Source organism: Phallusia mammillata, chromosome 2 (assembly GCF_965637545.1).
Source record: "Phallusia mammillata chromosome 2, kaPhaMamm4.hap1.1, whole genome shotgun sequence".
NCBI classification, from domain to species: domain Eukaryota; kingdom Metazoa; phylum Chordata; class Ascidiacea; order Phlebobranchia; family Ascidiidae; genus Phallusia; species Phallusia mammillata.
The window spans coordinates 14,749,004-14,776,509 of NC_137253.1; the positions used below are offsets into that span (position 1 = coordinate 14,749,004).

General features: G+C 38.3%; 3 protein-coding genes across 3 annotated transcripts; 1 reads left to right on the forward strand and 2 right to left on the reverse strand.

The window, feature by feature from the left end:
- The first annotated feature begins 3,813 nt into the window (after positions 1-3,813).
- Positions 3,814-9,767, forward strand: LOC145213042 (short transient receptor potential channel 4-like). The gene is made up of 11 exons (XM_080081285.1): positions 3,814-3,964; positions 4,282-4,402; positions 4,558-4,777; positions 4,833-5,042; positions 5,495-5,605; positions 6,490-6,633; positions 7,303-7,491; positions 7,785-7,932; positions 7,995-8,108; positions 8,520-8,688; positions 8,915-9,767. Exons 1-11 carry the CDS (start codon positions 3,814-3,816, stop codon positions 9,765-9,767), a joined length of 2,430 nt encoding a protein of 809 aa, XP_079937411.1.
- A 598-nt stretch (positions 9,768-10,365) lies between these two features.
- Positions 10,366-13,706, reverse strand: LOC145214246 (uncharacterized). The gene is made up of 7 exons (XM_080082743.1): positions 13,520-13,706; positions 13,089-13,221; positions 12,580-12,685; positions 12,277-12,373; positions 11,716-11,796; positions 10,992-11,151; positions 10,366-10,684 (listed from the first exon to the last, which is right to left on the reverse strand). The coding sequence occupies exons 1-7, from the start codon at positions 13,584-13,586 to the stop codon at positions 10,573-10,575; spliced, it is 756 nt and encodes a 251-aa protein (XP_079938869.1). The 5' UTR covers positions 13,587-13,706; the 3' UTR covers positions 10,366-10,572.
- A 707-nt stretch (positions 13,707-14,413) lies between these two features.
- On the reverse strand, positions 14,414-26,187 carry LOC145214241 (short transient receptor potential channel 4-like). Its single transcript, XM_080082736.1, has 12 exons — positions 25,651-26,187; positions 24,609-24,935; positions 23,837-23,981; positions 23,084-23,285; positions 22,218-22,427; positions 19,633-19,743; positions 18,807-18,950; positions 18,142-18,330; positions 17,786-17,933; positions 17,592-17,705; positions 16,674-16,842; positions 14,414-16,478 (listed from the first exon to the last, which is right to left on the reverse strand). Exons 1-12 carry the CDS (start codon positions 26,009-26,011, stop codon positions 15,431-15,433), a joined length of 3,168 nt encoding a protein of 1,055 aa, XP_079938862.1. The 5' UTR covers positions 26,012-26,187; the 3' UTR covers positions 14,414-15,430.
- Positions 26,188-27,506: the final 1,319 nt, after the last annotated feature.

Sequence of the window (27,506 nt, forward strand, 5' to 3'; positions counted from 1 at the left end):
GGCCCGTCGCTGTGCAAGTAAACAAAATACACAAATGATGCCGTCTGCTGTTTACACTCGTGTACATTATTGCGTAACAAAAATTACGTCACAATGGAGTTGCTAATTAAGATTTGTATTACTTGTTTTTCTGCACAAAACAAATGGCTAGAAAACTAGAAATGTAGCTTTTCAATATATTGCCAACTCATATATATTCAGTAGAGGGGGGGCAGCACCCCCACAAATTTCAGGCACGAGCCGCCACTGGACAGAAGTAAACTTAATCCAATGTTGCTGTTGTAATTGTTTTTGGAAACATTTTACCGTGGAATGATGATCAACATTATATTTTGTCACAAAACAAACTAAACGGAATTTTGTAGCAACTTTCTTAAGACGTAGAAACACTCAATATGTCAAGCACATTGACCCAGTTTTCTTAGCAAAAAAAGTCGTCGACGGCAACCGCACTGCCGGTGTGAAGGGCCAACGTCGCGTCAAACGTTACGCGCAAAATCCGCCAACAACCGCCGGCGCTGACATCGCTAGCCGCCACCGTCAACCGCGTCTGGTGTGCAGAGCCCTTTACGCGCAAATTAAATTCTGCTAGATGTTTAAAAAAAGCTTTACCACAGGGGTCTCCAACACGCGGCCCGCGGGCCACATGTGGCCCGACAGGCAATTTTCCCTGGCCCGCGACGTTATTAGCAAATGAAAAAATAAGTTATTGTATTGTAAAATTTAAAAGATGTGTTTGTTTTATTCACCATTCAAGTATTTCACAATTCAAAATTATGTATCACTAAGTTAAAAATACCAAATTTTGTTCCTTTGTGATACATTAATTATTATTAGTGTGATGAAATAATGCAATCTTATTCTGATCATCAAAGCGATAAGTTTAAAACCGTTTTTTTGTGTGTTCTCTATTGTTGTTTAGCTTAGGGATAAGAAACGTTTAAGTTTATGTAGGGCCAACCAACATTTTGTTGACACTTATGTTGGCCCGCATTGACTTTTTCAGTTGTCTATATAGGCCAGTGGTATCCAAACTAGAGATGTACCGAATATTCGGTTTGCCGAATTTATTCGGCCGAATCGGTCATTTTTTCAAAGATTCGGTTTCGGCCGAATAATTTGTTGCGATTCGGCCGAAACCGAATCTTTTACGAACACAAAGTTTAAAGCGTTAAACGTGTCTTTTCTGCTTATTAAGGTACCACGCAATCTTTCAAAAGCCCAAACATAACGAAAATCGCGTCTCTGTTTATCTTTTTCAACACATTATCGTTTTTCACACTGCGGTCAAGAAATTAGCAATTCATTGGCAGGTTGCCAATCACGCTTGAGGCAATTTAAACCCCACAGAACGAAAATGAGGACGAAACACAACTATTCTGCACTAGTTGCCTGGTAGATAAACATTTTTTTATGTCAAACGCGTAGCGTACGACTTCGCGTGACGTCATAAATAATTCGGTTGTTTCGGCCGAATTTATTCGGCAAAACCACCGAATATTCGGTTTCGGCCGAATCGAAATTTAGCCGATTCGGTACATCACTAATCCAAACCATTTTATTTACATAACAGGCGTTTCGTAATTTTCCGCGGTCCACGATGAATTCAATGCTAAAACCAATTGAACAGCTTAAGCTGCTAAAAGTGAATTAAACTTTTACCACTACAGCTTTAGGATTTATTTTACCTAAATATTGTCATCTAAGAGCAGGTTGTGACATCATAGACAAAACTAAAAATGGAATTATGCACAAACAATTACTTTCCTCCATAATTTTTATGAAATGAAAAAGCACTGATTAACACGCAAGTAAGATTGTAAAGTCATGAGCTCTAGAAAGCAGGGAGTCGAACCGGAACCGAACCCGAACCCGCGAACCGGTTTGAGCGGTTAATTTCATTAAACCCGAACCGCTAATTACGATTTTCTAAAAACCCGAACCGGAGTTGAACCGTATATTTTGTTTGGCGTTGGACCCGAACCGGAACCGAACCAGTGAAAAATAAAGTCTGTTTTATATTTGGTGTTTTTTTCAAAACAGCCTACTAAAGTTTTGGATTTTGATAAGGCCAGGCAGATGGGTTGAATTAAATTAAAACAATTAAAAATTTAAGCCGGTTTCGAAACCAGTTCGGACCGAATAATTTGCCCGAACCGGAATAAAACCCGAACCCGAAATCATACAGTTTTCAAAACCCGAACCGAACCCGAACCCTTAAAAACAATCCAAGTGAAACGCGAACCGAACCTGAACCCATATGACCAAGTTTTGTCCATCATCTGCATGGCGTTATTGAACTCCGAAATAATTTTAAGTGTGTATTGCAGACACTTTCAAAATTGTCATTTTTGACACGCCCTATAGCTGTTATCTTGCGTATCTTTATCTTCAGTGCGCTGTTTCAAAAACAGGCTGCATTTTTTACTGGTTCGGGTCCAACGCCATACAAAATATAGGGTTCAACTCCGGTTCGGGTTTTTAGGAAATCGTAATTTGCGGTTAGGTTTCGGTTCGGGTAAAATGAAATAAACCGCTCAAACCGGTTCGCTGGGGTTTCGGGTTCAGTTCCGGTTCGACTCCCTGGTTAATTCCACTGTAATGTAACCACATATTTTTTTATGATTGGTAGCGTGCAGTATAAAGGTCTTTAAGAACATTTTGGCATGTAAAACTGCATGTGGCCCGCGGCCTCTAGAAAATTTGAAAATCGGCCCGAGACAACCGTTGAGATGGAGACCCCTGCTTTACCAGAAATTGTAACCTTTTGATTGTGGATGCCTGTCTATTTCGCATAGAAGACCGAATCCCATATAGTCCATTGCAATTTACCAGCAAATTAACATGTATTTTGATTAGTGATAAATGTCAATGTTTCAAAATTATATTTGTGCCGTTGCACTCAAGGTACAGTATTAGTCGCCACAACTACTGCTGACCTGCCGTTAAACATAGTCTTTTCGGTTGCGCATAATAAAAAAAACAGGCATTAACAGAGTTCGCCAATAAAAACAAGTTGAACAAGCCATCGCTTTCCCTATCTGTTTGTGATTATCAACCGTACAATTGCGTTGTTAAAAATGCATTACGGTATGCACCCAATTGCACATATTCCCATCGTGATGCGAAACGGTGGTGGGCATTTAGGCCTACTCCAAAGCTTTGTTACAAGTGTAAATTAGAATATAAAATGGTGCGAAAATCCACCTTTTTTGCTATACCAACCTAAATGGTGGATCATTCCACTACGTATCTACTTCCCTACCCTTCGATGACCACTAGCGGTAATAGCTACAAATAGCTATTTGGATTGACATGTTAGTTATGTATAAAGCATAATACGACAGGCCGATATAAGGCTTGTACCGAATCAGCTAATCATTCCCACATATGGCGATGTAGCCTGTAGGCTAGAAAGAAAATACATTTTGTTAATATTGTGTACCTTGTGCATAATTTAGGAAAGTAAGTCAAAATTACCGAAAAATATCGATTTATAATCGGCTGTCGTTACAAAATAAGCTTGGAATCGTTGTAAACTGATTGTACTGCAATTGAATTACGTGTGTACTAGTGTGGAGTGCTAACAACAAACACAGAAGGTACCTACACAGTTCCTCTTTATAAACATACATGAATGACGCCGAGTTTAAAACAATATACAGAGGTATATCTTATCGTCTACATAAACAGTACAATATCTCAAATGTCTGGTTGTAGTCTGCATTTAACGCGGCCTACATAGAACCATTTGATAATTATAGAAATAGTTTAAGCAGATGCAATACGGCTGTATACACAACTTTGAGTTTAATGGATTTCGGAGGAATGGAATGCGGTCATTTAGGTGGTACTGGGGATCTGGAAAGTAAAGCTGTTTTGAGGAAGGTTGTTGACGAGACCAACCCCCCCTGTTCTGCCAAAGTCGTTACGTTTAATCTCGACTATCAGCCATCAGTAAACGGTAAATTTAACAATAAAATAATTATCATTCAAACTCAAGTTGGTTAAAATGATATAGTTAGCTATAGCATGGTTTCACTCCATCAAAACATATGTCATTATACCTGGAGCTAAAGATGACATCATATATGTTTTAGGGAGCGCAAACTTATTATATATAGGATGTAGGTATATGTAAAAAAGTTTATTACATTATTTTCAATTGAATTGCTTTCGTATCCGTACAATTAAAAAAGCCGTATACACAACACTCTTTTTACTTGCATTTGTTGCCTCTCTATAAGACCTTTACTCGCTTCATAATATAACATAATTTAGCGCGGTTTGCTGCAAGGCATGCCACCAACTGGAAGGAGAAAAAAATGTGCAATGGTCAAATCAGAATAGATCAGATTGAAGATGGATGGAAAGTCCGGCAGTCATTAGCTGCGCTTGTCCCGTAAGCAATTCTAATCACACTTAATCGCCAAAAAAATTTTTCGTTTTCATGTTTAAGCCTAATTGAGCTTGACTATTTCATTATTCTTAGTTTTTATCTATGTAAGATACCACTTCGTTGCTTAAATAAATAACTAGCAATTTTGCTCTTATCAGTCCCCAGACTGTCAACACATACTTTATGGATTTGGTCAAATCTGGAAATTTGCGAGAACTCGAAGCTTTCTTTCTAGTCAGCAAAATCGACCCTTCTGTTCATCTCGGTCAGAGAATCTTGGAGATTCTTAATTACACAGACGAGCACGAGAAGTCGGCCTTGCGCGTTGCTATTGACAACCGTGATGTTGACATGTGTAAACTCTTATTAAAATACAAAGTAAGATATGTTGTCGTTATTATGATTAAATTTTACACAAATATTCAATTTGCAGATTTGCATTGGAGATTGCCTTTTTCACGCGATACAGAAAAACTTTCATGAAGGTGCTGAAGCGATTTTACGTTACGACAATTGTCGTAAAACTGACATTTTTGGAGAAAATAACTACTTTCCAGTAGGGATTACGCCCATGATATATGCAGCGCACTGCAACAACTACGACATGCTGAAATTGCTGCACAAATACAAACACGATTTGGAGGTTCGTACAAAAATTACAAAAATAATTAAAAACAAATTGTACTCCTGGTTTCCCAATTGATGCTTTTTGTAAGACGGTTTTCTTTTATCAGCCCAAGTCTTTTATTAATTGACAAACTAGAATATTTTGAATTGAGTGATGCATGTAAGTTTCGATTGCTGTTTACTAAACAAAAACTTCCCGCTCTATATATATATGTATATCATTTGTTTAATATAATTTTCTTATGTCTAAAACCATTTCTGTGGTATAGTTTCTCCAAACGTTGGACTTTATTACGCAGCATTTGCACATTTTCCTGTCAACAGATACAGCAAATGACGTTGTTTATTTTATGTTACTCAATTCAACTATTTCCGGCAAACAACTTAAAAAAGTTGCATGCTGTTTTACAAAAAACACTCCACGGAAACTACTAAAAAGTGTTTGTTTTTATTCGTTTGTTATCCAAGCAACGTGACGAGTGGGTTGAAGCAATGCAGATGTGCTGGGAGACTGCTAACAAACGTCGAATGTTGTGTCGAGCAAAATGCAGTCCCGCTTATATAACTTTATGGACTGAGGTAACGCAACATCCTGTGTAGCTGTGTCTAAAATACACTGGTGAAACTTAAATCTATTGCTGCCTGCGGTTATATTGTTCCATATCAGGGATGTCCAACCCATTAGATTAGGACAGTGGTTCTCAACCGGTGGTCCATGGACCACTAGTGGTCCATGATGACTTTTTGGGTGGTCCACAGGACGTCCACTAAATTTGTTGATACTAGAGATGATTGCATATTACACATTGAAAATGTATCAAAATGTTAGCTGTTAATAATTGTGTCTTGAAAAACGTTTTCAAAGAATTATGTTTTAAACATAAATGGCTGTTTCGTATGCATGCTTCAATCTTGCTCCAAAAAGAAGTGGTCCACGATATTATTTTTGCTGGGCCGATGGGCCGAAGTTGAGAACCACTGGATTAGGATATTAATCGCTGATATGTTAACACCACAAATACTCAGCAGCCGCTTTGTTACGTCACAAAAGTAAGAGTTGCAGTCGTAATTATTACTTTGTGCTGGTTGCTTTTTTTTTAAATAATTTGCTGTTTTGGCTGTATGAATCAAAATTAATTTCGACCTATTTTTTTCATAATTTTCTATTTTAAAGATTGTTATTGGATTAAGTTTACAAATGGCGCTCAATCCACTGTAAAAATTCATACCCAAAACACGATAAAAACGTAAAACAGGGCTGGAAAAAATGCAAGTTATCCTTTAGTAATAAACACATAGTCTAGTATTATATTACTAATTTGCATTGGAACTGTAGATTCCGATAGTTGGACTGCATCAAAAGTCGATCTTGAGTCAAAAAAGGCCGGGCACCCCTGATACTCATGTTCTTTATACCCTCATGTTTAATGGAAAGCAAACATAAAAATACTTAATTTTTGTAGACGTCCCACGAAGACCCGATGAAATATTGCATTAGTCGAATTGACGAGATTCGCGCATACTCAGAGTTGGAGCAAGAATACAGTGAAGTTTATGAGCAAATGGAGAATAGCGTTGAAAGTTACATGTGTGCTTTGCTTGACCAGGTTAATATGAGGGTTTAAAATAATATTTACACAATTTTAACGAATCCTTTAAACCATATAACTAGAGCATTTAAAAATGGCACACAAGCTTTTGCAAATTCAAATGGTAAACATTAGGATTTGTCACGCAATGAAATTTGTTTCTATTGATTCTTCTAATCTAGGGCCTAGAATCTAGGCCTTTATTCTAACTTCAGTAAAGATTATGTAGTATAAAGTTAAACAATCCACTAATTAAATTGTTCGTTTTTTAACAAAACTTAAGCCATGTGGAAAACTATTTGTATCTTGTGTCGCGTAAACATGTTAAAAGGTTTTTAGATTATCGTAAATTGAGCCCGTACCGTTAACACGTTTAAGACATGGTTTGGAAAAAGTACCAAATGTTGGCACGCAAGTTTATTTTAAAACTAAATTTGGCACGGCGGTGTGTTCGAGTTGGACACCCCTGAACTAGATAAAATAAATTCGACTTTTACTAGAATTTTTTGGGACCTTCTGTTTGCGAAAAACCTATATCCGGTACATGGCGCTGTTTTCTCATTCTTAGTGCGTCAACCCCCGCTTTGTGCGTTGCTCTGGCGTAACACGTTCATAATCAAAAAATAAAAAATCAACCGTTGTACACAGTGGGTTGAATTCATTTCAAACTAGACGTTACTTCCATAGGTTCGATCGTCTGTGGAATTGGCAAACTTGTTTAAATTTGATTACGATCGGTTCAACCACACCAAGCATGCTATGATATCTCGGGGTAAAGAACTTAGGGCCCGAAGTGATATTGGAAGTATGCTGGAGCTGCTTGACACAGCAAGTGAAAAACGTCTTGTCAAGTTTGTTACCCACTACAACTCACAGGTAATCATACATGGAAATGTTAACAATCGACGGAAACCACACACTGCCACCTTCAGTTCTGACTTTTGTAATACCAAAATACTGCCAAACAAGTGAAAAAGGCCTTTCAGTCCTTATCCTGTCTATGTCATAACATATCAAACTATTATTTAATTTGTGAAAATCAAAATTGCATGTCGTATATTGTTCATTGATGAATTTTTAACACAAAGAATTTTTTAATTTTCGTTTTAAATCAACCAATAATACATATTTACCGAAGTCGCTTCGAGTAAAGTGGCCTGTTTTTCCAGCTTACTTTGACTTATCTGAGATATCGGAACACGTATTTTCTTCGTCGCATAAACGGGATAAAGCGAATCATTTTGGGGGCGCTAACCGGATTGATGTTTCCCATACTTTCAATCTTCGCCATCATTTCGCCTGGCAGCAGATTGGGAAGTAAGAAAACATGGTGTAATCTAAGTTTTTCTTCCATAAAAAAATGTGTGGTTATTTTCCAGGTTTGCTTTCGTTCCCGATCATTTCTTTCCAATGTCACGTGATGTGTGATCTGATTTTTATCTCGATACTCATTGCAAACGTGCTCACAAAAAGTCTTGAATCCGACTACCTGGGTATGTGTGTTTGTATATACATTGAAGTCGAGCCGGGCTTTTCAGGCCGGGTTCGAGTTGGGGCCGTGTCAATCAAACTTTTGCCCCTAAACGGGCTTCTCAAAAACGATTCGGGTTCGAGTCGGATTTCGGGCTTGTACTTTTGGTTCAGGCCCGGATCAGGCTCCAATTTCAGGCCCGTTTACAATTCTGGTTGTATATATTGCTTAAAATATCACGTGGCCCCATTAGCAGACACTTCACAACCGTCCCAAACATTTTGAAATATCTAGAAGCGTTTGAAAGGTAGTTATAAAAAACCATTCCCTTCTAGGTAAATTGTAAATTTTTCGCTGCATTACTGAATGTTTTAGTCGGTTTTAAAATTACTTTAAAAATTGACTGTTGCTACGTACGTTGAAATAAAAACAGGAGCACCCCCAGCTGTATGGGAATGGCTGCTCTTTCTCTGGGTGCTTGGAAAATGGCGTAACGAGCTGCAAGAATGCATTAACCGAGGTTTTAAGACTTATGTTTGTGACTGGTGGAATTACAACGACGTTCTTCAACTCTCCTTGTTCAGTCTTACGATTGCATTGAGGTATACATGTAAATAAACATGCATTTATAAAATGTCTTGCCTGTGTTTGAGCTAAAACTAAGAAAATATTGACTTTGTAGGTTTTGTAATGTTCATATTTTAACTCATTCGGATTGTATTCATGGCTTGAAAATTTTAAGACCCAAATAGCCTGAGTTTCAATGCAAAACTTGACAAGAAACAGAATACTTTCCAGCAAACATGCATAATGACTATTTTTTAACAGGGCTTATGACTACATTCGCAGCAATTCATTAACCAAACACATTCATAGAGACCAGTGGGATGAATACGAACCCCGTTTAATTTCCGAAGCTGTGCTTTCGTGGGCATACGTCTTTGCTTTTCTTCGAATCTTAAGCCTAGTTCGAGCGGCAAAGTTACTGGGTCCATTACAAGTGTCGCTCTCTAGAATGGCCAACGATACTCTCCACTTTTTCTGCATCTTTATCCTCGTTATTGTGTCGTTCGCTCTTGGTCTCAACCAGCTGTATTGGTTTTATGGCACTGGTCCCGGAAAAAAGTTTGTTTGTGTGACGGCAAACTCCACCAGTGTTAGCGAGGATTGCATAAAAGCACCAGCCCTGTTCACAAACATCGGTAATTCACTTTCTACACTGTTCTACGCAATCTTTGGTATAATTGACGTTGACATGCTTAAACTTTCGGGAAAACACCGAGTGATTGAGGCTGTCGGACGATCACTAATTGCTGTATATCACGTGGTCGCGATTGTAGTGCTACTCAACATGCTGATTGCAATGATGGCCAAAAGTTACGAGGAAATCAGCAGCAACAGCGAAAATGAATGGAAATTTCACCGCACGGCGATGTGGATCCGCTTTATCAGGCGAGAGTTCGGCCGACCGCCGCCCATGAACTTGATTCCACACTTGCACCTACATGTGTCACGTGTCCTAAGTTTGTTTTGCGGCATACGACGAAAAAGATTGTGCGAAGAAAAGGGTCAGGCTTTTCTTGATCCTTGCGGATTGCGCAACAAGCGCTCGATAGAGGTGATGCGACGCCTTGTGCAACGTTACAAATACACCAAGCTGCTGGGGAGGGAAAAAGAGTGAATACAGTAAATGCATCAGTGTTTAGTTTTGTGTTGCCAAGGATTTGGGAGTGTGATTTTGTGTGATTAGTTTTGGCTTCGTAGATGAAGCTTGCCTTTTCTGAATACATTTTGCTTGTCACTAACATAAAGGATTGCTTAATCAGAGATTTTGCTATTGTGTTTTGGTCTTCGTTTGTTTCAGAGTTGTCGGGCCGGTTTTCGGTCGGGTTCTGCTTAGGCTGTTTTTAACAAACTGGCTTAATTCCGACCCGACTTCAGATTCCGTGTCCGTATTTTTTTAAATTATGTATCCAGTTAGCTAGTTGCTGGACTAAATAGAATGCCCTGAAACGTCTTGTTTAAGCCATTGTCTATAATTGTCCATTGTTTTTGTCTTCTTTATTGTATGTCGTACAGCCTTACGTTTTAGGCTTTCAAATATGGCCCTGTCAACAAAGTTTCGGAATCAAACAGGCTTCTCAAACGGGGTTGCCCAAAGCTTGTACTTAGGCTCTAATTTTGGGCCCGCTTACAACTCCTGCAAAGAGAACTTCTTTTATTTTATTTTTTTATTTAACATCGACCTTATTTCATGACGTACGCAGAAAAACTGACAAAATAAACTGTATTCTAAAAAGCAAGACATTTGAGAATTGCTTTAATGTAGCCAAATCACGATCCACATGGTTGTTAGGTACCAAAAATTGGCCGCAAACTTCGCAATAAAATAATTAATTTTGCTTCAGTTACAATAAATTACATTGTGTGACTTGCAATCAATACTTAAGCAATTTGTGGGAAAAGGGTGTTTTCCTGAGCACAAGTTAAATCGAAAAATGTTTTTCAAAAGATAAAATGGTGTTGTCGCGGTGTTTAAACGATGTTGCGGAGGTGACTTGAATCGTTTGTTCACCCAGAAATACTTGCGAGGCTCTTCTGCGAAAACAGAGTTGTTAATGTTATCTGGTTAATGTCACCAGCTGCTCATATACCAAAGATCAAAACAGTGCGTACTGTATGCATCTCGCTTATCAAGTAATAGATCTAGATCTAGGGCTAGGCTTTTGTTTTTTTCAGTTTTGCAGTATTTTTGACACATATGTTTACATAAAACGACTAAGACAACGGTGGTTAGTTCGGCACTAGCAACTTCAATATACTTTGCATGAACTTCAGCTTTGATGTTGGACAGGTATTGGGGTGTAGTATTAATTACACTGTTGCATTTTTGTGCCCTGCCTACCTCTTATGGCGTTTCCTCCACACGCACTGCGTAAATCCCTCTGGTCCGTAGCAAGTGCACGTCATGGGGATTTCCCTTCCCTTGCGCACGTGGGTGTAAGGCCACTTATCACATTTTTTTCGTCTTCCACAACTCGGATCTCCACGCAAAGGAGTTTTTGCTGTAAGCCAACATATATTAGGTGTTTTCCGAATTTGGGAACATCATGAAGAAAACGTATAACTAAACTAACAATTTTAAAAGAGTACATCAAATCACATAAGCTAGTCATAGTTTAAGGTTGCATAGTAGGCTAACAATTTAAATATTAGAAATTAAAGCGATTAAATGTAAAAGCTAGGCACTGGTCATGACGTTTGTTTGTAACCACAAAAGAGATCAGCATAACGCCGCGAGACAAGATACTTCGCTCGGGTCACAACCCACAAATATGTGCATTAGGAGATTTACAGTCCAAACGTGTTCGGCTTGTTTATATTTTTCACGCCCTATTGAACTACAAGTCAATCATCATAACGGGGATATATAAGTTAGTAAATGTTTTGTTATACTTAATCTTGCAGTTTGTGAATTGCCACATTTTTTATAAATCGAGGTAAATAATTGCAGCTGTGTAAGTGATCAGATTTTTGGTTTTATTACAGAGAGTGAACGATTTTCTGTGCCAGGTTATTTTGTTGCATTTAAGCTAAAGACAACAACATGATATTACACTTATAGTTACCTGAAGGACAACTATAGCATGTGGTGCTGTTATCCGGCTCACAGATGTTGGGATCAAATTGGATCGGAGCGAGTTGTCTTTCTGCCAATACACAGATTATATGATTCGTTACCACACCCGATAAATCAGCCAAAAAATCGCCAAACACGCACCTCGTGGCACGTTCCAGACGCACACACCCTTTGTAATTCCCGATAAAGAAGAAATTCATGGTGGCTTTGTTATTTATCATGTCATTTTGGTTTACGTTTAAATGTCATATGCGTGCGATTTTAGGTACTACTGGAAAATAATCGTATTTATCTTTAGCAAAACATTCCAACGTGAAATGTCAAACCTTTGTGTGACGGGTGTTGTTGGATGGTTTTAAATTGCGTTTGTTGTGTAACGAAATAAAAGTTCATTAACGTTGTTTCTGACATTATCGTTTATAATCGAATAAGTCATTTTGCTTGGGCAAATTCCAAATCATCTTAAAGTGTAAAGGGTACCGTTGGATTATTGGATTGTAAGCGACTATATTGAAACAATTTAAATTGTTGTTAAAATCACGTAACTTACTGCATTCGCATTTGTAGGCACCACGCTGTTTCCCAATGCAGTAACATGTGCAAGTCGTGTTTTTCCACTTGTCGCCAACAGCGTACAATGCACCAGTCTACAGAAACATACATTTGAATTCAAAAAGGAAAATTGGCCACCTCAATTTTAATTTCTTTCAATAATGGAGCATTCCTGTGGTGAAAGTTACGCAGAAAATTGGAAAAGGCATCCAACCTCATTTTTGTGGGTGGCCAAAACCTGGCATTAGAATTCCACAGATACCAATACGAATAGTTAATTATTCCATTTACATATCCATACCATAGGGTCCTGGCATTTTTCGCCGTCAATACAGGTGTAGTTAGTGGCACATCCACATAGGTTATGAACTGGCATGCAGCCCGGAGGGTATGAGAAACTTTGACATCTGCAAGAAACCAGTGTTACAAATTGATTAATGACAAAGGCTGGTTGTAATTAGTGATGCACCGAACCCGCCAAAATATTTCGGGCCGAAACCGAGTATTCGGCCAGCATCTCTGGATATTTTGAACTGAACTTTACGTTGTAAATGCAAGTGAACTTGTTCATGACGCACCAAACTAACTTGGGCCATAATACGTAAGCTGAACAAAACACCTAGCACAACGTGGCTCGACCTTGGTCAATACACCGATTGGTGATTAAATGATTTCTTGGATGGTCGGTTGTGAAACTTTGGCATTTAAGTCATGCATTCGAAAAGCTCGTCAAAGGTCATGTTCAGCCAAAACTTTGGGGCATAACTAGTAATAACGTCTTTGTTTTGACTTTGTATCGTTCTATCTTACTTGTGAGTACAATTTCCGAGAGGCCTTTGATTCAGAATAACGCAGGTGCAGTTGTATTCACACCCAGTGCGGTCTGACATGTATTTAAACTCTTCACCCTCGTTGTAAGGCTTCCCACTCACGTAACATTTTTCTGTGTACAAAATATACTTAGGATCAACCTGACCACTTTGACCACAATTAAATTTTCTGTTTTACTAAAGGAATTATTTATAAACGGATTTGAATTTCTAAGTCAAACTCAACTTTGACTTCACATCATTCTTCACAAGTTTTCCGAAACAAAACAAAAACAGCTCTTAACACCATTCCTGCACATAATCATATTGATATTTGTTATAGACACTGCAAAACAATTATTTAGCCACTTAGCTTAATATTGCATATTTAGGTTTTTTTGCAGACTAGTAAAACACACAAAAATAACTTACTTTTTGCGTTTGCATCAACTAAAGTCGTCAAAACCAACAATAGTCCGCAAAACACCAGAAATTTCATTTTGTCTTCCTTGTCAACTTGTACTGAATTTGTTTATGAACTAGCAACAGATATCTTGCAAAACAGGCATGACTCAGCCCCTGTTTAGAAACTCATGACGCCGAAAGCCAAAACCGTCGATTTTGCATCTGGTAAAGAAGAAAAAAATCTAAGTGTGACTAATCTTGCGTGAAGCTTATGGTAGTGACATGATATAACTGATAAGGTGGGGTGACACGATCCGTAAATAACTTGAAGGTCATATGTATAAGAATAACTAATGCACGATTGACGAATTAGCTTAATTCGCAGAACGCCACCAACGTGTTTCTGGTGATCATATTGTGCTATTCTTGCAGTCAAGGTTAATTTAAAGTTGAAATAGAGTGCATTGCAATCCAATGGTGCTGCATACCAACACACTTAAAAACAATATTTTAACAACAAACATGTTCAAAACTTTTCTACAGAAATAATCAGACAATTTAATTGTAGGTTGGTCGTATTGGCAATCTAAGTTACTTCAATCAACTGCGTTAAATGCATCAAATGCATCTATATTGTCTGAATTTTCTTTTTTATCTGATCGCCAATCGAAATGATGTATAATGAAACTATTAAACACCATATGCTTGAAAACTGAACTAATGCCTTATTTTTATAAATTAGCTCCATGCAAAAAAACAGAGCATTGTTACAATGGTCGCCCTGGACCTCCTACACCCCGCGAGGAAACACAACAATGCTACAAAGGGCTGTTGCTGAACGACAAACACTAGCCCGCGCACAATAAACTTCATTTTAGGAGCGGACGTTATGACACAATCACGCTTACCATATTCGTCACATCTTTATTTAACAGTAAAATTCGAAAGTTGACGTACACCTCGACAAAATACAGTGGTGTGATAAAAATATGCACACAGCGACATGGAGGGTAACATATGCAAATAAATGTCGCTTGTAATAACCTGGCAACGTTTTTCACAATAAATATTAAAACAAGAAACACAACCATGTATAGCAGGGGTCGGCAACCTTTTAGGCGAAGCGTGCCAATTTACTTTTTGTTTCCATGTGTTAATGACCTAGCATGCCAACGTTTTCTAAACCAGTGGTTCCCAACCTTTCTACACTGTGGGACCGGTAAAAATGTAAAAAAAATCCACGGACCGGCAACGAAAGATCGTAGTGAATGCAACATATATTTGTAAGCTTTTTGTTCACCAAAGTTGTCGTTGCTCAACATAATGCAAGATTTAGTCATAGCAGATGTATTTAGGGCGTCAAATTACAACCAAACGGCAATCAAGTCAACTCAAACCACAAAACGCCAATCCATTTACATACAAAATCAATGCTATCTCAAAAGCGAAAAATAACTTCGTTTTACAAAAAATTGTAGAATGCTAGATACAGTTCATGACAAAACAATTATAAACGTCACAAAAGCTTCATTAAACAATTTGCGGGTATCAACGATGGAGAGCTACCCCAGTTTTACAGCCAGGCATAAAATAAGTTTTGCAGGTACCAACAACTTTGCAATAGGCCTACTTGTCATTCTATTTTAAAAAGTAGCTTGGCATAAAGTGAGATAATTCGCGGACCGGCACCGGTTGGGAACCACTGTTCTAAACAATAGTGGTTCGTGTCAGCAGATATCAATTATAAAGAGGAAGCCGAGTTTTTTGTACATGTAAGGCTGAATTTTAAGACAATGGCATGATAAAAACTATGAACAAGCAGTGTAACAGGTTAAATTAAATTATTACTTCCATATAAACACGCAAATCGGATGGCATGCCATGAAAAACCACCCAGCACGCGTGCCAGCGGTTGCCGACCCGTGATTTGTAGTATAGTTAAGTAAAAAAATCATTTCTGTTTGGCACAGGCTGAATACCGCCGCCGTCGTCAAGCTTCATAAAAAAGATTCGTTGTTTGTAGCGGTTCACCAAAGTCTTCATCAGCCTTTTTGACTTCTGCTTTCTGAGATCACTCGTAATGACGTCACGAACCGTCATTAGCATACTCGCTGGCCTTTTACGTACGTGCACGGCGCTGTCGTTACGCTGGACGTTGTTGTGGACATTTAGTCTTGAAGGGTCACTACTAGACTTCGGAATTTTTTTTAATGGCACCATCGGTTCCGCTGTTTCGGTGGACGTTTCTTTTTCGCAGCAACGTGGACGTAGGAATTGATAAAAGCGGCGCAGGTGCTCTAGGATGCGGACCGGGTTTGGGATAAGATTCATTGGTGGTGGACAAATCACCTCGCGGCGGATAAAGCGGATCCACATTGCCGTGCGATGAAACTTCCATTCGTTCAACTCGTTGCTACTGATCTCTTCGTAGGTCCGCGCCATCATTGCAATGAGCATATTAATCAGCACAATGATAGCAATCACGTGATAAACCATTATGAGAGAGTGTGCAACAAACTCTGTAACTTGGTGCTTTCCAGCAAGTGAGAGTTTGGTCACGTCCATCTGACCAAAAATTGCCCAAAAGAGACTTTGCAGCGACAGCTCGACTCGTGTAAAGTCGGCAGAGAGAGGAACACAAGTCGAGTTGGGCGTCAAAGTCCCGTTTGCAATTTTGCAGTTGAGGAGCTTCCCGTCTGGTGTACCGTAATACCAGTACAACTCACTGAGACCGAGACCAAAAGAAAATATCACCAAGCTAAAAATGCAAAGAAACTGAAGAATGTTGGTCATCATGCGAGCCAGTGACACTTGCAGTGGACCAAGGACGCGGTCAACTCTTGTCAAACTCAAGATTCGCAAAAAGACAAAGACGTAAGCCCAAGCTAGAAAAGCCTCTGACAGAAGTTTTGGTTCCACATTGCTCCATTGTCCTCGAGGTATGCGTTGATCAGGTGATTGTCCGTACATGCCGTAATCTACAATTCTATGACATGGTAAAACGTAATTAGATTGTTATCATTCTTTACAGTGCTGAATATATTTATAAATCTTAGCATTATGTAGTTATAAACTGATTGCATAACCTGCTTTATAAACAAGTGCAAACATGTCTTCATTGTATTATTACATTTCGGAAGTCAAATGTCAAATATTTTAGGGTTTTGTAATGTTGTCTCACCTCAAAATAATCGAAACGGTAAAGAGTGACAACTGAAACATATCGCTGTAATTCCACCAGTCGGAAAAGTACTTTTTTGGGCCGCGCGTAAAGCATTCTTCAATTTCCTGCCACCACTTGCCGGCAATCCAACACACAACTAACCATTCGATAGCAGTTGGTGGCGCACCTGAGTAACAAAGGCTTTAAATATAATTTTGCAGAATTTCAAAAGATCTAACCCAGGGGTGTGCAACCTTTTTCGTCGGTGGGCCACATAACCAATTTTGTACATCAAGCGAGGGCCACACAATGTTTTTCATGTACCGTATTTACACGTTTTTTACCCTACTGTTGGTGCGAGTTGCATTATAATATCATGTCGGTATTATTTCCACACCCCTGCGTTTTGTTTTATTTTTCGTTTAAAATCAACTTGAAAATGTTAGGTGCAAGTACCGTAAGTTTCGTCGCAACACTGCCTTTCACAACAAAGTAATAGTTTACTAGACAAAGAGGTATATCACGTCACATTCGGCATAGATACGCAACAAGCACCTAGTGCGAATAGAAGACCATAGGTCTGGGTGAATTTAGTTCCATGGGTGAATTAAGTTCCATGCTATACGTAACATTATTCTTGTTACGTATAGCAACTTAGGAGATTTACTGAACACTATCGGGGATTTTTTGCTAAATTGCGCATTTTTACTTGCTCTGAATCAGAGTGTTGTTGAGGGCCACACTAAACGGCTTGACGGGCCGGATTGTGGCCCGCGGGCCGCGGGTTGCACATACCTGATCTAACCAAACATGTGTAGTTTTTATTGAAAGTCGTTTGAATTGCCCAAAACAAATAATTTTTTGTGTTCATCGGTGAATACAAGAAAATGATGGATAAAAATGCTTGCAACGATTGCACAAAAACCGTTTGCTAACCACGATACTCGTTCGACGCATCCTTCGTGACCACATTGAGGAAAATGAGGAGGAGAAAGAAAATGTCGGACATCATGTGACAATGAAATGAAACCGTGGGCAGGGTCAAAAAGCCTGTATGAAACAATTCGCAAAACTTCACATGAATTTTTTGGCGACGAAAAAATGGAATGATATGTACATTTTTTACTTACTTCCGACAGAGCTGTTTGGTGCAACAATGTACAGAATCGAGAAAATCGGAAAAAAGAAGCCGACCAAGAACCGAAGTATTGTGCGTTTGAATGCGTTTGCGTGACGGAGGAACGGAATAAATCTGTATCTCATGTATGTAAGTGATAGCTGCAAAAAAACGAATGTTCTTGTCTAATAGAAACATTTTTTACAACAGCTTTTTGTTAAATGGCGTCACAATAAAATTATTATTGAATACGACGAAATAATTTCACTACATTGGTTCACATGTCAATTATTCTCAACACTCAAATGTTTTTAAAGTAAAACCTTTACAACCTAAAATTTGTTTAATTGAAAGCATATAGTATTTTACCTGGGAGTTGTAATGGGTCACAAACTTTACCAGCTTTTCTTCGCTGGCGATTTCCAATAATTCCAAACGAGCCTCCACTTTTTCTCGGTCAACTTGTGATTCAGCAAACGCTTTCAATGCCGATCGGGTGTCTTTAAAACTCTCGAAATCGTATTTGAAAAGCATTGCCAGTTCACCTGACGAGCGAATCTGAAATTAAACCAAGAAAAGCACATGTCAGGACAATATATTTCATGTAGTAGTTTCGTTGTTATTGAAAGAGACAGAAAACATTTCAACAAATTGATCAGCAGTTATGTACAACCTGCCGCTGGGGAGATGTACATTTAAGTTTACGTACTGGCTGCCGTGAACTGATAGAAACTCTTTTGCTCGATATATGTTTGTTGAGGTAAAACATGCAACATTTTATGTGCAAGTGGACACACTGGCGGTCGTTAGTTAAAAAAGGGACCTGTAGTGTACTGTATACCTGGCAATAGTGAAGCGATTGTGGTTTTCTAAAATAGTCAGACTATCAAAATAAAATAAACGAATATATATTAATCTAAACAGATTATAATAAATTTATTTGCCCTCCGTGACGTTGCAAGTTACTTCGCGGTGGGTAATCGTTAAAATTTTAGTATGTACCTTTGTCAACAAAAAAGTCTTCGAGGGGTTACCTGATCAAGCAATGCACACATGAAATCCTCCACATTCTCCTCCAGTTGTTCGTAAAACTCACTGTATTCTTCTTCGAGCCCAGCATTCTTGCGAACCTCCCGTATGCGATTGATGCAGTACATCATGGTATCCTCGCGATACACCTGTTACGAATAGCATGTTTTTTGACCGAATTACCGAATTATGTGCTTAAAATTTAAGCCTCAAACTGTGTATCTGTAGGCTTAACGTTACTGCTACGAGCACTGCAAGCAACGTAGTTATAGCAGGGGCGCAAATACATTACAAATATCGGGGAAGACTTTTTTTTACTTTTAGAATATGATGACGTCTTATCAATTGTTTAAAACGTAGTGAAGTCACAATACGCAGTGCTTTTCAAACGAGTTTACCTAGTTAATTTACTTTTTTGAAAGTACCCACAACAAGTTACACCACCACCAGTTATATCACAGACACGACTAAACACGAATTCAAGGATTATCCGCAAACAACCGCCTATGTTTGTAACCGGTGATAAAATAATACGGCTTTGCAAAGCACGCCCATCTGGTACGTCCCAAATAGAGGAAAACCTTGGTGGTGAAACCGAAGATGAACAAGAATAAAGATACGATGGGTCTGTGAGATATTTCATAAAAGATACACGTTTTTCTTTTTTTTTAAAAAAAACTAACATTCAAAATATTGGAGGGGGGTGCATAGGGGTCCCCCTATCCTAATTTTTTTTGGGGGGGGGGGGGAGCATCAGGCATAATAAACACACAATTTTCTTCACTTTTTCAAGCTTGAATTAAATTTGTGCTAAGAAAAAAGTTTCGTTACATTGGACCACAAGGTTATGTACGCCGGGCTGCTTCTAGCCTTGCACAACATTCGTCTCTGATTGGCTGATTCCCAAGCATGACGGATGCCTTCCGACCAATCAACAGCTTTCTACAAAACAAAGAAACATACCACAGTAAAAATGCAAACCTTTTCATTACCTTTTCACTTAAAGCAGTTTTTTCTGCTCAAAAATGTTCGGAAGTTTTATGAAACAAAGTAGACCTCGGTAAATCCGGGTTAATCGACAAAATTATCCGGATTAGACCAAGTCAAGACCCGGTTTATCCGAAGTGGTTTGTTTCACACCTGAGTTATCAAGACGGTGGTTGATGGGTTAAATCACCTTTAATTGCTATCATTACCTTCCCCCAAAAAATGAAATAATTAAATAAACGAATTTTTCGATACGATTTATGTAGACAAATTTTTACAACTTAAATAACGTGCGGGGGTGACAAACCAGAAGACTGTTACGTCATACGCGCTGCAACAATGGCGGTTATTCAACTGATTGCATACGGCCACAATATGTTGTCATAAACAATTGAGCACAATGCAATGCAACAAAAAGCCAACTGTTCTTGTATACCAGTGGTTCTCAAAGTATGGGTCGCGACCCAAACATGGGTCGCGCAGGGTCACAAAATGGGTCGCGCTGTGGTGATTCAATTCTGCCCGAACGAACTTTTTACATTTCAATTTTCAAGTATTTTCAATTCTCAGTAATGACTGAATTATTGTATCATAGGCATTTTATGTGGCTTTATCTTAGTAACCTTGGAGTATTGCAGCATAAGTAAGTGGTTTTCTGAGAGTTTTGATAGCACCTCACTCGACAACACTATACAGCAAAATGAACCAATCATTATAACATACAGACAATAGCCTTCCAATTTTCTATTACGTACACGGCGATTGTAACACGTTAGCATGGGGAATGATAGGAGGTTAATCATATGAAACTGAACTTGGAAAGTAACAGTTAGCGTTTAAGGATGATAACTATTCATCCAAAAATAAAAAATACATTTTTGTTGTTTGACGCTTGGGTCGCAAGATGTTCATAAAGCTCAGATTTGGGTCGCGGTCAAAAAAGTTTGAGAACCACTGTTGTATACATTACCACGTAACTATAATCTACAAGGTTATGTGGTGAACTAATTGGCCGTTGTAGAGTAGGGTTGCCATACGTCAGGATTTTCCCTGACATGTCAGGGAATTCATGGTTTAAATTTGCGTCAGGGAGAAATGTTAAAATGTTCTTAAAAGTCAGGAATTTAAGAAAAAATATAGATATACTAAGAAATAAGTGCACCAACGGAGAAAATTTCTCTGGTAGTTGGCTACAACCGCGTTTAAACCATGAACGTAAAGAGGTAAACTGGCGGCGTCTAACAATACGCGTTAAATGCACAAATAAAAATCCGCGTCTCAAGAAAACACAGCGTTCGATGGTAACGTGGGGACGTGGGGAATTTCATTTGCTTTAACTGTGCACCTATAGTATACAAGGAACCAACTAACAACAAAAAGTTGAATTTCGTTAGATATAAAAACGTTTTTACATTGTATTTCAAATTTAAAAAGGCCTTCTCGGCTCCCAGGGATTTTTTTGTGTGAAAATTTGATATTGGTCTGAATGGTTTTTAGAGTGGTAAAGGTTGGCGACCTGATATATGTGCTTATTGTTTCAAGGATAGTGAGAGTAGTGAGTTTAGCCTTATAAACTTAACTAAACAGAGAAGCCTACGCAGAAAGTAAAATGACAAGGATCAGAGTATCGTATCGAACGTTTTGTAGTGTCGCTGTCCGTGTGACTTCCGAATATTCTAAATTTATTCCGGAATACAAGTATTTAATTGGATCGCAAAAAGGTTAATGCGGCGGTTCTCAAACTGGGGTCCGCGGTCCTTTAGGGCTCCGTGAGGCAATTTTGCGGGGACCGCAAATATATTCTTATTTGGCGTCAGTTTGTGCAAATGAATAAGTTTAAATCAAAGTGAATATGAGAATCGACCGTCTCCATTGCTAAACAATAGGCTTTATTGCATGACAATTAACAAAAATGCAATTGTTCGCGCACAAATTGTAATGTTTAACGTTAAATGTTTTAATGTCAGATTTGGATCATTGTTTTGCAGAATTTCGCGTAACTAGCTAAAATCCTGCAATTAACTTTCGTTTTTCTGAAATACACTCCAGGCTCAAGGACCGCAAGCCCTCGAAATAAATGGCAAAGGGACCGTTTAGAGAAAATAACGAAAAAGTTTGAGAACCACTGGGTTAACGCAACTGAGATAAATTTTGTCAGGGATTGTGTATCAAAAAATATGGCAACCCTATTGTAGAGTGGATTCGAATGATTAAAAAACAAGTTTTGTCTGTAATCTAAGCGTTTTGTTAAAAACAATCTGAATTACTGAGGTTTACTGTAATATTTAATATTTAGGTTTGAATTCGTTTTTGACTTAACGCTATAGGTCACATGCATTTGTGGCGCAAAAACTTTTTGCTTTCTTTTCGAGCTGTAATTTAAACCAAAATCGGGTTTAGGTCTTGTACTTTCGGTTCCGCTTACTTACTGGTAGCTTGTGACCATTGTCGTAAAGAATTTTGAGTACTTGAAAGTTGTTGCAGTAAGCAGCGAATATCATGGGAGTGATGCCCACAGGGAAGTAAGCGTTCTCTCCAATAATTTCGGATTCCAAACATTTATTTTTGCGAACAATGGCTTCGACCCCAGGCACAAAGTCTCGTTGAATGGCGTGAAAAAGCGAATCTCTAATAAGGACCTAAAAATAACAATAAAGATAGATCAATTAGGGCAGGGGTTCTTAACCTGGGGTGCACGCACCCCCAAGGGGTGCGAGAACTGTTCCTAGGGGGTGCGGGGATGCTGAATCATTAAGGTTGGTTAGGTCTATTCTATTTAAGCAATTACAGAAGGGGGAGCGAAAATTGGTTAGTGATTTGAAAGGGGGTGCGAAAATTGGTTAGTGATTTGAAAGGGGTGCAGCAAGGAAAAAAGGTTAAGAACCACTGAATTAGGGTAACGCGTTACCGGTTTTGTCTCGGTTTCGAGAAAGTAGAGCACGCGAAAGCTAGTTTGCTTCAGTTATTGAAGTTTTTGAAAACAACGTTTCACTGACAATTTTGCATCGGTGTGAGCAACTTAATCAATAAACGCATCGGGGAAAACAATCAATTTCTTATACATTATCATAAGTTTCCGTACAGCATTTACAAAGTGATTATTTGGATACTAAAAAAAGGATTGTAAAGACCATGAAACCATGTCAACCGTGTAACATTTATGTTCGTTTTTCGCAAAGAGTACAGATATAAGTTCTACACAATAACAGCATTTCAATAAAACTTTTGAAAGCACAATTGTTGATCAGAGTTCACTGTTTTAAATTTACGAGATTAGGTTGCGCTTTACACTTACGTTGTTATTTAGAAGCACCTCGCATACTTTGGCGTTCCGATTTTCAATAGCAATTCGCAAAGCTGAACGATTGTGTTCGTCCGTACAGTCTGGATAAAACATGATAGTCGGGTCAACTCTGCTGATACTAAATAGTCCCTGCAATTCCTTCAGATCTCCCTTTTTCACCAGGTCAAGATAGTACGTGTTCGCAGACTGGGGACTGTGGTAAACAAAAATATGGGTAATAACTAGAAACTTAATTTGAAGCGTACAATTGTAGGTAAGTTGCATCGAAAAACAATGGTGCAGTGAATTTTATTGTTCAGATAAGATATGATTAACTTCACTGAAATGTTAATGTGAACACAAAAGAAGCTGTTATTAACACAAGTAAGGTTACTAAAATGACCAGACATTGTCTGGCAGACAACCACGTCAATATTGTCCAACCATCTCGTGGTATTGACATTTACTTCAATAGTTAAATTACGGAAAAGGTAAAATAATTATATTTACAAGCGAAGTACGATTGAGAAAACGTTTTGATAAAACTATACGTCATCAACCATAAAATCACACCTTAATCAAGCCACGTTGCATTAGTTTTAGTATGAAAATTCCAAAGTTACTAAACATATGTGCAATGTTAATTGGTAATTGTAGTTGACCCAATTAGTGAACTGAGCTTATTATTTCCACTGCTTTGAAACATCAAAGCACTGCATAGATGCGACTTGATTCAATGATTGTTTACAAAATGCATGTACGTACGGTGTCAGACTTGCCAAAGCCTTTCGCACTCTCCATCCAGCCTTTATCTGACTTCGATTAAGTTGTCGTTTTTTCTTCAGCTTCTGTTTTTGTTCCCATTCCACCGCCGGACTTGGTATCGCAACTTGAGCGATGCGCAAAGTGGCTGAAGCAAAATACAAGAAAAATTCAACCAAAACGATTGATCACGCAATATTGTTACTTAGGATTGCCTTGTTGTTATTCTCTACCAGGAAGACAAGTGATAAAGTTATCGTTCCTACAGTATGTGTTTCAGACCACATGCTGACAGTGTTAAAAGTCTTACGGTTCTATTATCTCTCAAGCGTTTTTTTTTTTATGAAACAGGTAGAAATTAAAGGAGTATTTGTAGACCCTTTCAAGTGTTAATTTCAAGGAAAATATATTTCAATAAAAGAAGGACGCGCTCTTGAAAGAGGACATATGACCCGTATAGTTGTGCTATCATTGTTGTTAGAGGTAACCCAAGCAATGCAGGTATGACCACAAAAAAATTTGAAAAAACTTTATACGTGTATGCGTCAGCTGAAATATGATATGTATGCGTTAGTCAGAACACTACGTTACGTATGAAGTCACCATTCATCATACACTGCATTACTATTGATGCAGCAAGGCAATCCGACAAAGGTTGCTTTACAACTCCCACTTCAAAATATTTCTCTCCATGCGTTTATTTAGCTTCGCAAATTTCGCAAATAGTTCAAATTTAAACGAGTTGTTTTGAATTGACACAGAATCAAACACTTACGGCTTAACGATTTTCTGTTGATGGTGAGGGTACGACTTCCAATGCTAGACGACCTTCGGTGGCCTGTTAAACTTGTTCGAACTTTCTTCATAATTTTGGGCCCCACGACCTCTGAGAGAGCTTTCATTGATAAATATTCTTCATCGTCCTCGCCGTGTGCCACTTCTACCTCCTTCACCGCAATGGATTGAAAATGAACTTTTTTGTCAATTTCTTGAAGCTCCAAGGAGGCAACAGATTTTGTGACACTCGAAAGTGAACTAGAAGATGACGATGATGATGTTGATGAGTAGGATGAAGACGATAATTTACGGTTTCGCGGTAAATCTGCCCAAAAAACAGGATAGTTATTACTCTGCTTTGAAGCAGATCCTTTTGAGTTCCAAAAGTTTTATGATCTACCAACTATAACAAAAAGTTTTTCTTATTGGCGCCTCACGTAATGCACAAATTTTAGAATACAAAAATAACACTTTTGGATAATACAGATCACCGGGTAGATGATTTGTATCAATTACATCTTGTGTCAGTTTAGGTTGTTAACATTTTATTGTTTTGTATGTAGATTTTTTTATAATAAGAACTGAAACAATCTTGGGTTGAATCAGTCATGATGAGCAACTCTGAAACAAACACTGCGTTCTTAACACCGGCCACTGACATCCATTGGTTTTCCAAACGACTAGTACAGTGTTTCTCAAACTTTTTTTGTTGCGACGCCCCTGGAAAACTTTTCTGGACTTGCGACGCACTAGCAAATAAACGTTAATGAGGAAACTTATTATTAAAGCTGTGTTTATTGATACAACAACAAAAAGCCACGAAACGGAACTATTCTGCGACGCACAGTTCCTTCCAATTGGAAGATTGAAACGACGGACAGTTTGAGAACTACTGGACTAGTGGGTTCCGGATCATAACAGGGATTTTCAAAAACGTGACATTGCTCTTTAGTTAGAAAATGTCCAAAGGAACGGAAAAAATGTGTAGTTAAATTTTAGTTTATAAATGTTGTCGTAAATAGGATAAGATAAGTGCTTACCACGAACTTCGTCGCCATTTTTCATGAAATCGCCTAACAACGGCGTTCCTAGTTCAGGTTCTCCAGGAAAAACATTCTGCAACACCTTGCTAGAAAGTTGGTCGGCTCTTATCGCAAAATCAGTTTCAGTGACATTGTGAAAAGCAACTAGTTCAGGATGTAAAGCTGGGTGGGTGTAAGAGTTGGCTTCGTCCACTATATCGAAGGCCCCGTTCTTACTGTGCCGTTTTGGATGATTTACGCCATCGCCGACATTTTCATCTGTAATGACTGTCTCTTTGAACAATTCAGTTTCGTTCAGGTTCGGCTCTGGAAAAATGGCTTCAACATCATACGGCTTTGCCATTGACGGGCCATCCATTTCGCACAAAGTGTTTTCGGCTACTATATAATTTTTTCCTATGCTGTCTATAACGAAACGAAAGTATACAGACGTTGCTTTTGTGAGTTTTAAGAAATACTATTTGGTTTTTTCTATGTTTAAACGATCCGAACTAGCTCTATGACAAGTCTTACCATTCTCAAAAAAGGTGTTTTTAAAATAAATCGTTACCTATTTTTCTGTCTAGGCGTATTTGTTGCTATCTATTTCTAAAATTATAAGCTTGTCACGATTTTTGAGGAAACCAATTGCAGAACACTAACCAAACACACAAACAACTCATATTAGGCTACTTCATAATCCTTACCTGAAAAATTCTCTTACCATCATACCTCTTGTTTATAAATCCTTCCTGTCGATATGCGTGTAAGTTTCTGTATGGATGCTCATTAGAAAAAAGAGAAAGTATATCACAAAGGCGTGCCGTTACCGTGGTCACGTTATTAACCAAACCTGTCTCCGGACGCTTAGAGGAAGCGACTATGTGCACTTTTATTAATTGACATTCGTGGCACTTGCCCCCTTTTAACCACCAAAGTCCCTTTACCATAGCAACTGTTACAGTGGAGATAACGAATAGCGACGACGTCACTCAGGTGAGTCAACGAGGTAGTGCAGAACCAGACGTCATAATAATAACATTTCATTCTCGTTTCGTTGTAACAGAAAAAACTTACTGCCACAACAATGTTTTTAATTTACGTTTATGGATTCTTTACTTATGTGACACCGTTTTTGTCTAAATTTTCATGACAGCAAATAGCCGATGTTATATTATACTTATTACTTATCACTAAGAACAACACAACCTGTCATTTTTCAGATCTCAATAAACTTTTTACCTAGTGTTGCAAAAGCATTTGGTCATACACAAACGCATATTTCATCCTTTAGGTTACTGGACCTGAAAATGTCCACATAAACCTAGCTATTACAAAACGTTACCAGCCCGCGGCGCGAAGCAATCACAATAGTTCTTGTCTCAAAATCATTGATCCATGTCCGATTTAACGCTTGAAGTTACCTGTGTTACTCAGCATGCTGTATTTTTTTGCCATTCCTACTAGTTCATATGTTTTGCATGTGACAGTATTATACAGTAAAATTACCTCGTAGTTATTATTATGTGGCCCATACTCACCTAACTTGCACTTACAGCAAACAAAAATATCAACGTCAAAAAGATAAAAGGCATTCAATTTCCTGCTCTCCGCACTGACTCGCCTATTTTTGATCTGTTTACCTTCGGCTAAAGTTTGTGTTATTGCGTGTCAACCTCAATTGAAGTAAAATTTACGTGTTTACTTGTATTACCGACACAAAAAAATGCTCAAGCGACCTAGGTTTGTAAAATTGTAAATGCATGCTAATACTGTACTGTTAGCACAAACGAAATCAGGTTTATTCTTCCGGAATAATAATAATAATTGCAAATTTGCAATGTACATTACTACACACAGTGTTTTGTCAAATT

Bases quoted from the DNA above. Each gene is read 5' to 3' on its own strand.
- LOC145213042 (XM_080081285.1), top strand. From the start codon at position 3,814: ATGGATTTCGGAGGAATGGAATGCGGTCATTTAGGTGGTACTGGGGAT. The intron at 3,965-4,281 runs GTAAATTTAACA...AACATAATTTAG, and splicing joins CTATCAGCCATCAGTAAACG to CGCGGTTTGCTGCAAGGCAT. The intron at 5,043-5,494 runs GTTCGTACAAAA...TTGTTATCCAAG, and splicing joins AATACAAACACGATTTGGAG to CAACGTGACGAGTGGGTTGA.
- LOC145214246 (XM_080082743.1), bottom strand. From the start codon at position 13,586: ATGAAATTTCTGGTGTTTTGCGGACTATTGTTGGTTTTGACGACTTTA. The intron at 12,374-12,579 runs GTATGGATATGT...ATGTTTCTGTAG, and splicing joins AAAAATGCCAGGACCCTATG to ACTGGTGCATTGTACGCTGT. The intron at 11,152-11,715 runs GTAACTATAAGT...GTTGGCTTACAG, and splicing joins ATGCTATAGTTGTCCTTCAG to CAAAAACTCCTTTGCGTGGA.
- LOC145214241 (XM_080082736.1), bottom strand. From the start codon at position 26,011: ATGGATGGCCCGTCAATGGCAAAGCCGTATGATGTTGAAGCCATTTTT. The intron at 24,936-25,650 runs GTAAGCACTTAT...TTTTTTGGGCAG, and splicing joins AAATGGCGACGAAGTTCGTG to ATTTACCGCGAAACCGTAAA. The intron at 16,479-16,673 runs GTGAGACAACAT...ACCATGTCATAG, and splicing joins ACCGTTTCGATTATTTTGAG to AATTGTAGATTACGGCATGT.